We start from the raw sequence: 12481 nt of genomic DNA, 5'->3' as shown, positions 1-12481 counted from the left end.
TTCCATCACATTTGAAAGCATGTTGCAATACTGAAGTTCAATGTGTGCACTGTACAAAATCCTCTCTTTGGTTTTCTTTAATAAACTGTAATGTTGCTCTATTTGTAATAACTAACTAGGCACCTGTGGGGGGCACATGACAACTGTTTACCTCTTGGTTTACCAATAGCATTGTGGACATGGCGGTGGTTGAGGGGGCGGGTTATGAACGTTTTTAAGTTAAAGTTTAGAAACTATTACTTTTAATAAATGACACTTAATACAGTAATATAGTCTAATGTACAGAGATGAAATACTATTGCATTATAAAGAAATGCAATTTTTATTTTTTTATTTTGGAGAGTCTTAGTCTTATTTTTATATGACTTTTAGTGCAGAATTTACATGCCAGTTATTTTGGTAGCTCGGCTGCTAGAGCCAAGGCAGACCCTTGTTGCAACACTACCTTTTAATTTCCTGGCTTGCCCAAATCTATGCTCGTTGTTGGTGGTGCACCAACGAGATATGCTGAGGTGTGTAAGGACAGAGAAGCCTTTCTTTTAGACGTAGATTGCCTACAACTTGTAAGTGTGTGGCGGATAAAGTGGAAAATAACTTGTTAAAGCTTCTTACAAGCTAAGTGTTGAGGAGCCTGCCCCTCAAATGAAGACTTTTAAATACCTTTCCTATGCACTAATAAAACAGTGTCAGCAAAATGAAATTACATAAATATGTATTTTGTGAACAATGAAGCTTGTCAATTAAGACCATCATTAAACTATGTGTGGTCTCGAATGGAACTTGAGCATATTGTGTGAATAATGTCAAAAGACTCACAGTACCACAAGCCGCATTCTCAAAATATCTAACAAGCAATTTCCCGCAGCAGACAATTTAGCATCCCCAGAGGATCTGTCTGCCGGCTCACAAACATACTTCTGAATTTCCAGAAGTAAGTCACACTTACTCAAGGAAAAAGCACATTGCCAATCAGCCTGTTGGGCATCATAAATGTAAAACATGATATTTCACAAATTACATGGGCTATCAGAGGTCATCAGCAGTTTTACACGATGAATTATTAGCGACTGTACATAGCTGAAACAAATGAACCATCTGCCACTTTGTGCCATTTTGTAGTTCTATAACTGTTATGCATATAGCATGTCGGTACACATTACTTAATGCATAACTTGTGTTTTAAACTAAGCAAACTTTTGTAAAGTGCTTCAAGTACCGAAGGTCTTGTGCTCTCCTCACTATAATGCAAACAGAAATAAACATCTATTTCTGTGTGTGGGGGGGGGTATATATGTGTGTGTGTGTGTGTGTGTGTGTGCGTGCGTGCGTGCGTGCGTGTGTGTGTGTGTGTGTGTGTGTGTATATATATATATTTCATGGATTGTTGACTCTATCTTACGGCTTCCTTCAGCTGCCCTACTTCGATTGATCGAGGCATTACTGAGTCTGTTGGGAACACATTTGTTAAAATGAGATGGCTGCAGTATGGATTTTGTCAAAGAATAGAATCATAAAAAATACATCCCTGGATGCTATGAAAGGCCATCACCCGTCTACCTGAGCAGCCATCCGAGCCTTTCTGTTCACTTGTGGCACTCTTGTCTCTCTCCATTCGGATCCCGCTGAGAGCGGGAAGGCGATGTTGCGGCTCTTCAAAAGGATCTGATTGTGAATAGGGCAGCACTAAAGCCATAGGGTTGCGCAAAATAAACCATTGCTTGAAGGACAGGATATGGTCAATTAATAACTGCACTTCACTGATAGGATTTTTGATTTTCTTTCCAGGAACTGGTACGTCTAAAGTGGCCCTGCAGGGCTCTTTCAACTGCATGAATGGAACAGCCATCAAACTCGGACAAGTGTGCGACTTCATCAGAGATTGCGCAGGCGGCGAGGACGAGGGAGATGTGTGCAGTGAGTAGTTTGTTCCTCATCATCATCAAGAGATAAATGTACTAATTTATACAGAAGGGCAGAGGTGGAGCTGGCTTATTTTGTAATTGATATTACTGGGTCAAATGGAAAGCTCTAATCTAGCTTTAAGAATACCAATAAAGCAAGTTCTGCTCCCAAAGCATCATGGCAGACTAGAATGTCCAGAAATAATTCGGAGTCATCAAACCTCACATGTGAAAATCCCTTTCTAAAGGGTGAAAATACAAATCATGTTTTCACAAGCAACAAGCCATCATATGCAGCCTGGCTTGCTAACTCTTAAATATGGCTTGGATTGTCAGAGAGGACATACTTTATATGTGTAAGCCTAAAGAGGAATACATTCAAGGAATTCTATTGCACCATTGCATAACAACTCCACTCTCACACTGGCTCCTAATGAGAAGAGTTTTAAATATAGAGACGGGGGATGGTACAACAGTATGAGGCATGTTTGACAAGGAAGCGATCAAACCCTTTCAAAAGTGCAATATGTATTTAAGAGAGGAAAAAGAAAGGCTCTGCAGTCTACAGTAAAGACAGTAGTAAAGAAGGGGTGTGTGGTGACTCTGCATCATGGGAAGAAGAGATTACACTCACTTATTCTGTTTGTCAGTGTGGCAATTTCACTTTTGTACATATGCCTCCTCAATTGCTTTTTATTTTTACGGACCTAGACTGCTGACATATTTGACCTTTGTACTCTGGGGGCTAGTGAATGCACCCAGTACATGTTTTCTGTCTCTTAGACCATGGCGAGAAATAGGCTGACCTCAATTATCATACATGGATGTTAGGTAAGTCCACAGTAGAACAACAAAGAAACCGTGCAAGTAGCAATAATAGTCAGATGCCACATGTTGGCAGCAATGTGGCTTTGCACCACCCACAAGAGAAACCACCTACAGGAGTGGCACTTAAAAACATGGCACCAGGGCTGCCCAGCAATCATGTACTACTGTTAGGCAAGCTGCAACGTGAGGGTTCAGAATAAATCATTTTGAAATGTTTAAAGCCAACTTGTAACATTAAAAAAGTAACTTTAAAATATGCCTCGGATTCGACAGTGCCTAGGTACCCAAAGAAAGGAGAGAGGCTAAGTTTGGAAATAGCAGTCTATTTAGTTTAGAGAACCAGAGCATTAGGATGAAGGACATCTTTGTATTTTTAAAAACCTGCTTCATGTTTAAAACTCTTAAATATATAACTTGTTTTGGGACCCTCTTAGACATGTAATCCCCATGACATGTGGCTAATTTCTTTATAATAAAATACATTTGTAAACTTGTAATGTTTTAATTCAGATATCAGAATGATGTTTCTATTATATTTAAAGAAGCCTGTCAAAATCTAAAGTAGGTCTACTAGGTTATTAGCTCTTGTTGTTGTATAACTTCCCAGGAAAATGTGTGAATGACTGTCATAAAGCCTTTCTGAGGGGCAAAAAGTCTTGATTCCTAACAATAAGACAAGACAAGGTAAATTACAGGACATCACACTCCTATGAAGCATCAGTCTACTCTCATCAGTGGAATATTAGGGGAAGAGAGGGAACTTGAGACAAACTGGCACACGTTAAGGACAGGTAGCAGCTTTTAGAAGTGTCATGTTCATGTCAAAGAAACGATACAGTGTGAGGCAGCCTTCATATCTGGGCTTTCCAAAGCAATACTGACCCCTCAAACCTTGGGGGTACCACGGGAAAAGATCACAACTTATTTATGTACGGGTGTTCAAGGAATGATTATGACTCAGCATCCTCTGGCAGACAAACTGAAGTTATGCTTATCTCCCAACTTCTTCTGGCAACTAAACTCTTAATTGCATATATCGGTGAAATAGAGTAGCAACTGAATTGATGTGAAGAAGTAACATTTTAAATATGCCCACCTATTTTACAAGAGGATGAACGGTGAAGACAGACAAGCTTTTTATATCTGTAATCTGTAAATATTCACACGTTAGATGTTGTGGGCTGTGGGTGGTGTATCAAAAAAACATTAGGGCAGTCCTAAAAGTAAGGTGTTGTCAAATGAGTGCTCTGGGAGAAGTGCCTTCCTGTGAACAGTACCTTGCAGTAGAGGAAAGGAACGTGAGATTAGAGTTTCAGTGACGTGAGCAGGTGAAGGATGGTGTTGCATTGATTGAGCTGTGATCAGCAAGGTGGGCCAGGCGGTGGGTTTCTTTGGTAGCCACAAAAAGAGCAAAAAAAGAGAGTTCTGCTACATGACAGCCAACCAACTTTTAGTTTGTATGAGAAGGTCGGTGGTTTTGTGGGACGCAGATGGGGTGAAGGGTTTTAATTTGACAAACTAATACCTTTGTCGATGGGAGATGACCAATCTGTCACCAGCTAGCTAATGGCAAGTTGGTTTATAAATATTTTTGCAGAGTGTACTTTTTGTGGCTCTTGCTATGGTGACGTTATATGAGTCCATCTTCAGTTGGGAATCAAAAGGCACTTCTGGGTCTCTGGCTGTGGTGGGGTCAGCATGAATGTCAAGGGAAAGAAGATGAGTGTGGTTGAGAGATGGAGGCTGGTGGAGGCAAGTACGAAAAGGATTTCAGTTTTAGAGGCATTGAGCAGGACCGACTGTAGATGTCTATTTAAAGAGTGAAGTTTTTTTAGTTGAAGAATGTGAGAAAGGTAGGAGAAACAAGTGAGTGGTACTGCATAAAGATCTAGAGGGGAAGTTTAGAGAGATGATAGTAGAAGGCTGACACACAGAGGAGAGTGGCTGTGGACTGATCAGAGAGACATGGGAGATAAATCACATGGGAGGTCCCTGTAATACCAAGAGGCAGAATTTTGAGCCAGATTGATTGGTCAATAGTGTTGAATTTCAAATAGTCCAGACCATTTCCACTATTTTGCTTCTTGCTGTTACATTTATGGCACAGTATCCTCCATGCTGCGCACTCAACAGAGCATGTGCATGGCCTGTGCCTCCAAGGTGCTTTAAACCTGTAACAAATCCATAATAACACTAATCCCAATAAAATAATGTATATAATTATTAGAAGTAGTATTAATGATTATGATGATAATAATAATAATAAATGTCCACAAAGTTGGTGAACCAATGTGCTTGGACATGTAGGTGACCAACTTTACGCACCTCTGGCATATATTTTTTGGTCTGTGCATTAGTTGTGTTAGGTTTATGCTCATGATTTCATGCTTGTTTGGTAGAGCTGGGAGTGGGGATAGAATGAAAGGAATGGTGTGGAAATGTCGTAGTAAGGGTTTTTGGTAAGTAGTGGTGTATGCTTGCTAGTTGGGTGGCATGTGGAGCTGGTGTCACAAGGACTGTGCCTCCAGCAATCAAATTGTATTGTATTGTATTGTATAAAATATTTGTATAGCGCAAGTATCACCCCACGGGTATCCTGGCGCTTAGAGACCCTGGTGACATAGAGCAGAACAGAACGGTTAGGTCACTGACCAGGAATGTAGCTAGCAGTTTCTGGCAAATAACCAGGTCTTAAGGTTCCTCCTAAACATCAGCAACGAGTCAGCACGTCTGAGGCTTATGGGAATTTCATTCCAAAGGCGAGCTGCTGCCGTGCCAAAAGCTCTGCCTCCCAGCTTTGTCAATTTCACTCTGGCAACGGACGCCAGGCCTTGGCTGGTGGACCGGAGAAGTCTTTTGGGCACGTACCAGGTAAACCGCTCTTGAAGAGAAAGCGGGCCTGTGTCGTGTAAAGCTCTGTAGACAAGGCATAAAGATTTAAAACTGACTCTGTCCTTGATAGGTAGCCAGTGTAAGTCCCTCAGTGCCAACGTTGCAGAGGAACTGCGATGTCTCTTGAGGGCCAGTTTGGCTGCCATAGACTGGACTCTTTGCAGCCCCTGCAAAATGTATTTAGGTGTGCCCAAATACAGGGAGTTACAGAAGTCCAGTCTGCTCATAATGATGCTGCGGACCACTAGTGGTCTCACTTCGCTTGACAGTAGAGGGAGGATTTGGCGGAGGGCTCTCAATAGTGCAAAACATATACCGATTGTTTTATTTGCCTGGGTTCTCATTTGAAGGTCTTCATCCACCATGACCCCCAAGTTACGAACCGTCCTGGCTGCCACTAAGGGATCATCCTCTGGTCGAAGCCTAAATTCGTCCGTTAACTGTCTGGACATTTGAGCTGCACCACAGAACAGCAGCTCTGTTTTCCCAGCATTAAGTTGAAGGGAATTAGCCCCTAGCCAATCTGAAAACTGCCCCATGCACGCCTGGAAGGAGCTCATGGACAGTGCATGCTTTCCTTCAAAGGAAAGTAGCAATTGGATGTCATCGGCGTAGTTGACAACATCAATCCCGAAAGATTTTATGATAGGGATCAAGGGGCTAAGATAGACATTAAAAAGAATCGGACTTATTGCTGAGCCCTGGGGTACTCCGAAGCGTACTGGAGACCAGGGGGAGACAAAAGGCATCATGCTAACCGCCTGTTGTTGGCCTGACAGATAAGATTGAAGCCACTTCAGGGCACACCCCCTCACTCCAATACTCTCTAGTCTTGCCACCAGTACCGCATGACTGACTGTGTCGAATGCGGCCGACATATCCAGTAGGACCAACACTGACGAGGTCCCACTGTCGGCACGCATTCTCAACTTGTCCATTACAGTGATCAGGGCGGTCTCCGTCCCGTGCCCTGGCCTAAATCCAAACTGGTCCCTGTCCAGAAGGTGATTCTCTTCTAGATAGCATGACAGTCTCTAATAGTAGTGCAGCGCTACTATTAGAGACTCCTAGAAAAAAGCAAAAAACAGACGGAGTGTGTGGAACGCAGGACACCCTGCTCGAGATCTTTCACTCAGCTGTTCGTACCGTTGCACCGCACCCTCGCAGACGGAGGGTAAGTTTTTGCGCGACGCCTGGTTTTAATTTTCCTGGCATACTGGCACAGGTCTTAACTGGTGTAAACTGCTATTTTTATAAAAGAATAAATTGCTACATTGATTCATTGCCCACTTACCTGCACTTTAAAAAACTGTTTACCTCACCGCTTGGTGAGACGGTCACGGAACGCGCGAGAAACACGCCACCCACTGAGCGCCATCTTTGTAAGCGGTCTAGTGGCTGGCCCATTTAAGAAGAGGGATGCAAGCGCGCAGCGTGCGCGTGCAGCGGGCGCGCCAAAGGCGCGCCAGAGGCAAGCCCGTCTGCGCCTGTCCGCGCCCTGGTCACATCCAGCGCCCTCCACGCTGGTTCAACCAGCACAGGTAGGATTTGCTACTCAAGGGACAGTCTACTTAATATTGGCAAAGGTGGAAGGGGGGGACCTTTATGGACCTTGACATGTGGCTTGATTAACAGCAGGTCCCTGATAAAGCATCATCAGGAGATCTTTAACTTGTTGGAAGACCAGGACCTGGATTTCCTATTCATCACAGTGACCTGGACCACCCCGGACTCCTCTGTGGAGATTGGGTTTGCCTGTCCACCAGGCTACAAAATTCTCCATAAACCCCGTTTAACGGGGAGAGGAGGGGGGGTAGGGATAATATTTAAAGATAAATGGGACTGTGCCCCGCTACAGGTAAACGAGATTGCTGGGTACGAATTCCTGGGCTTTACCCTACAAGAAGCCAAAGGGAGAGTGCTGACCGGCCTGGTCTGCTACAGACCCCCGGGTCCAGATCTTCAACAACAGGCCTTACTCGACACCATTGCTGGTCTAGCACTGACACACTCTAGACTACTATTACTTGGTGATTTTAATCTCTGGGAGACGGGGAGCCTGAGGAATCATTTACAAGCTCTAAATCAAACCTGTGAAAACTGTGGCCTATTACAACATATCCAAGAGCCAACTCACCAGGGAGGACATATGCTTGATCTGGTTTTTGCCAAGCAGTCTGAGCTTGAGGTGCTCAATATGTCCCCGCTTAGCTGGACAGACCACTTTTTGATACGCTTTAGGATTACTCTACCCCGTGCTCTATCGATCGGAAAAAAACTAACCTCCTTTCGGTGGGTCAGAGACTGGGCAAAACTTTCAAAAGAGAGTCTAGTTCCTCTTGTTACTGAGCCTTTTCGGCACGTCCCTGACGTCTCAGTTAAGGAGAATTACAACAGTTACAGCAATTTTATCAACAACACCCTTGATGGCTGTATCCCTAGGAAAAAACTTAAAATGAAGGCTACACCATCTGCCTCATGGTTTAGTGAGGAACTGAGAAAGCTCCGCCTCGTCCGACGACAAGCAGAACGAAGATGGCGTAGGTCATATTCTGAAACAGACAAAATAGCTTTATTAAGCACAACTACTCACCTGGGAGGGTCTCAAGGCGCTGGGGGGGGGCGCTACGCAGCTCCTTGGCACTCACGGTGAGTTGAGAGGCCAAGCAGGCCCTGAGGACTTCCAGGGCTCACCAGGGTTTGTGCGGTTGCCTGAACCTCAAGGGGATTCGTTGAAAAGCCAGGTCTTGAGGCCCCTCAGGAACTTGGATAGAGATGGTGTCTGATGCAGGTGGAGAGCTAGGGTTTTTCATGCCTCGGCCGCAAGGAAGGAGAAGGAGCGGCCTCCTGTTCCGGTCATCTTGATGCACGGCACCGTAGCAAGGGAGAGGTGGGCCGAGCAGAGAGATCTTTGGGGTGCGTGGAATAAGAGGCGGTGCTTCATGTAGGCAGGGCTGGTGTTGTTCAGGGCTTTGTGAGCGTGGGTGAGGAGCTTGAAGGTGATTCTCTTCTCGAGGGGAAGCCAGTGTAGCGCCCACAGGTGTTGGGTGATGTGGCAGTAGCACCGTAGGTTGAGGACTACACTAGTGGAGGCATTCTGGATGTTCTGGAGTTTGCAGGTGAGGTTCCTGTTGATTCCAGCGTTGAGCGTTTCGCCGTAGTCCAGTCTGCTGCAGATGAGGGCGTGGGTGACGGTTTTTCTGTGTTCGAGTGGAATCCAGTTGAAAGTCTTTTGCAGGAGACGGAGGGTGTGGAAACAGGAAGAGGTGACTGCATTGATCTGGCGGTTCATTTTGAGTTCGGAGTCCAAGATGATTACAAGGTTGCGTGCGTGGGCTGTGGGTGGGGGGGGGTGTTTCCGAGGGCGGGGGCCACCAGGAGTCGTTCCAGGCTTCAGGATGTGGTCCTATGATGAGTACTTCGGTTTTGTCTGTGTTCATTTGTAGGCAGCTGTTCTTCATCCATCTGGCGACCGCTTCCATTCCTTCTTGAAAGTTGTGCTTCGAGATGTTGGGTTCGTTGGTTAGGGAGAGGACGAGTTGAGTGTCATCTGTGTACAATACGATGTTGAGTCCGTGTGATCTGACGATGTATGTGAGTAAGGCCAGTACGCTGCTTGCTAACTTTTTTAGACTCCTCCTTAGAACTCTTTTCTGTGGGGCAGTCCGAACGAAGCTTGTGCAGAGAGTCTGCAGTTTATAGGGGTACATTGAATAGTATATTTAATACTTGGCAAATTTTAATATCTGGGTGATATCTGTCCGAATACTTACTGTAAGTATTTGACTGAAGCCGGGTTCTTAATAAATAAAGCTCAAAAACGGATGAGCAGACTTTCTAATCAAAATAAAAACAACTTTGTGTTTAAATGCATATGTTACTTCCCCTATTTTCATGAACACAAAAGCCGGAAGAGATTACCAGAAAACAATTTGATTTACATTTTCTTAAATTAACATTTCTGACCATCTGTGTTTCCTTAGGAACATAAATCATGGTTTATTTTTCTACCACAGAAGAATTCGGGAATATCTTTGTCTTTCCATATTGTACTAGGACACAGCCACTTACACTTTCGTTCTCTTCCAACAAACATATGCAAAGGGCTTACTTCTCCTGCCCATTCCTGACACATCTCCATCACACTGGTACTGAATGGATTTTACATCATCAGTATTCATGCTAATTTAAAAAATGAAAAACAATGTGAGAATTTTAATCAGAATTACTTTTCCAACTCCTAGGCGGTCCGTAAATTCTCGAAAAACATTTTGTATGTTTACATAGTTCATTTGTCAATACGTTTATTAGTATGTATATTAAATTTAATGCATATATGTCTGTTTATGAAATAATTTGTTTCTTTATAAGGTTGATAAAAGCTGAGTACGTCAAATAGACAACCTCAGGAAGGTAAAACTTTGAGCTCTACTCACTAATAGACTGTTTTCTAGTGCATGATGATGAAACCACTTCCCGCCAAAGCTTACTGATTGATCTTCTTAACTTTGCCTCCGGAGTTCGCAGAACAGGCCCCTGGCGGCTGCTGCGTCAGCAGACTCAGCTTCGAGCATATGCGGCCTGATATCCCAAATCTACCTCATGCCGAAGCACAATACACGCTTTGAATTTACCGACTACTGCGACCCATTTGTGACCAAATTACACAGGTGCAGCATATGACGTATGGAGGCAATGGAGGAGCGCCCCTAATGAGCCCACCACAGTCATCCACTCCGCCTGCCTCCCAGCCCCTGTTCACGCTCTTCGACAAGATATTAAACTCGGTGCCGTTTTCTGCTAGTCTCGGACACATTAAGCGCGCGTAGGCACAAACCACTGAGGAGCCATCCCAGTGAATGGTGCCCTGCAGTCTCCTCCGTACAGTCACTTCCCGCCTCCTGCTGGCGCTCAGAGGTCATTGCTCTGCTGTGCTTACCTCACGAAACCCTCTGCGCAGCACTGCAGAACGATTCTTCGAACTGACTGCATGAGTCACCGCTGCTGCCACCAGGCCTTAGCCGGCCTTATGGGATCGTGACTAAGAAACCTGCGTCCTTGAGCCGGGGTAATAACGATAGGGCGCGTGGCTCAGCAGGACTTAATATCCCCGCGCGCAGGGCGCGCGCCACCGACGCAGCACCAAGGCCTGCTCCTGTCACATAAACTAACGGATGTGCTACGTCTAGTGTTGGAAGGAACGCCGCATGGTTCTCCCGTGTAATATGAAGAAAAGTTAAAGGCACTGCTTTATGGATGAGTCGCGCATGTCCTCATATTCAGCCAAGATGCACTGCCTTTGCTACACGTGTACAGCTAATCACTAGGTGTACCTGTGGTGCATGGCTGCTTGGTGAGTTTTTTTTGTTTAAAGTCAGTGCAGTGGCCCATAATATTTCTAAGGAGCCCACCACTGTCTCTGCCGAAGGCTGGCGAGCGCAGGCGGATACCAAAGCTGCCTAGTCTTGTTTCTACTACAGGCCTAATTTTTACACCACTCTATAATTCATATCTCCTAATCACCCCCTTGCAGGTTCTACTTGATCTATCGTTTCTCCATTTAACATTGTTTTCCTATTTTCCTTTTCACTGTTTTCCTATTTTCCTTTTCACTTTTCTGTCTGTCTGTCTGTCTCTCTCTTTCTCTCTCTTTTGCTTGCTCTGGGTTAATGTCTGGTGATAAAACGTAAGTCTCTGTCGTCCAAAATGAGTGCTGGTGCCCACCATCAGCAATTTCCGGTACAAATTACGTACTGTCGTTATAACAAACAACTTTTTTGGAGAGCTTTTCTACTACTTAGAAAACGAAATTAATTTCCAAATAGTTGTAGTGGGTGAAACCTGCCTTTGCCTGTAGGTATGAATTTATACAACTGAAGATGGTGGTTCAAGAACTGCCATGTTTTTCAGTGAGGGATTCTAAGTGACATCACAGAGACTAAACAAGAAACTTCAGTTACCTGGATGTCACTTATGTGTAAGCTTCTACATAAACCATTAATTGACCCGGTCCTCTCTGCAGGGTCACCCCCAAACGTTATGCCTTTTTCCATCCACTTTTTGCTGAATTCTTTTTTATTGGCCTTACGTCTGTGCACTTTACAACTGCTAACCGGAACTAAAGTGCGTGTGCTCGTTCCCCTGCCCATGGTTAAATTGGTTTACACCTGACTGGCATATTTAATTTACTTATAAGTCCCTTGTAGTGGTAATATCATATACCCAGGGCCTATAAAGTAAATGCTGATGCTGGGCCTGCAACACTTATTGTGTCACCCACTTAAGTAGCACCTTAAACCATGTCCCAGGCCTCCAGTGGCCAGAATGCAGTTTTTACTGCCAAATAACCCCCTTGCCAAGCCTTAACCCCTTCGGTGCTCATGACGTAATGGTTCCGTCATGAGCACCAGTGCTCCTATGCCTGTGACGGAACCATTCTGTCATGTGCACAGGCGCACTAAATCCTTTTGCTGCAAACAACAGAGGGATTTCTTTTTTTGGGGGGGAGGGGGGAGGGGCTCGGGAGGTGGGAAAGAGCTTCCACAATCTCCCAAGCCTTTTTCTTTCAATGCAAAGACGATCGCGCGCATGTCACGCTGTCGTCATTACATTGAAAATGAAACTGAAACTTAGTTTCAGTTCAGCTTGTGGGGCTATCTCAGCCCCCCAAACACCGAGACACATGTGAGGGGTATCGTTGGAAAGAGGAGAATCTCCCCTTTCCAATGATACCCTTCCCTAATGGATCGCTGCTTGGGGCGATCCCCAAGCAGGGTTCCACCAACTAGGCACCAGGGAGGGGGAAGCGACACGTTGGTAAAGGGCCTTTGCTCCCCACTTTGAATTCTGGCATAATCAGG

At 44.8% G+C, this 12481-nt stretch overlaps 1 protein-coding gene across 1 annotated transcript in view; it reads left to right on the top strand.

Moving 5' to 3' along the window:
- ALK (ALK receptor tyrosine kinase) overlaps positions 1–12481 on the top strand; it is a 2691376-nt gene that overhangs the window by 1884849 nt on the left and 794046 nt on the right. The window contains exon 6 of the mRNA XM_085613005.1: positions 1786–1914. Coding sequence (XP_085469131.1) covers positions 1786–1914 — 129 coding nt within the window. The remainder of the gene's footprint in view (positions 1–1785; positions 1915–12481) is intronic.

The sequence above is a fragment of the Triturus cristatus genome, chromosome 6 (assembly GCF_964204655.1).
Source record: "Triturus cristatus chromosome 6, aTriCri1.1, whole genome shotgun sequence".
NCBI lineage: Eukaryota > Metazoa > Chordata > Amphibia > Caudata > Salamandridae > Triturus > Triturus cristatus.
Note: the sequence above shows the minus strand (reverse complement) of the source record. Positions and strands in the feature narration are given on the sequence as shown.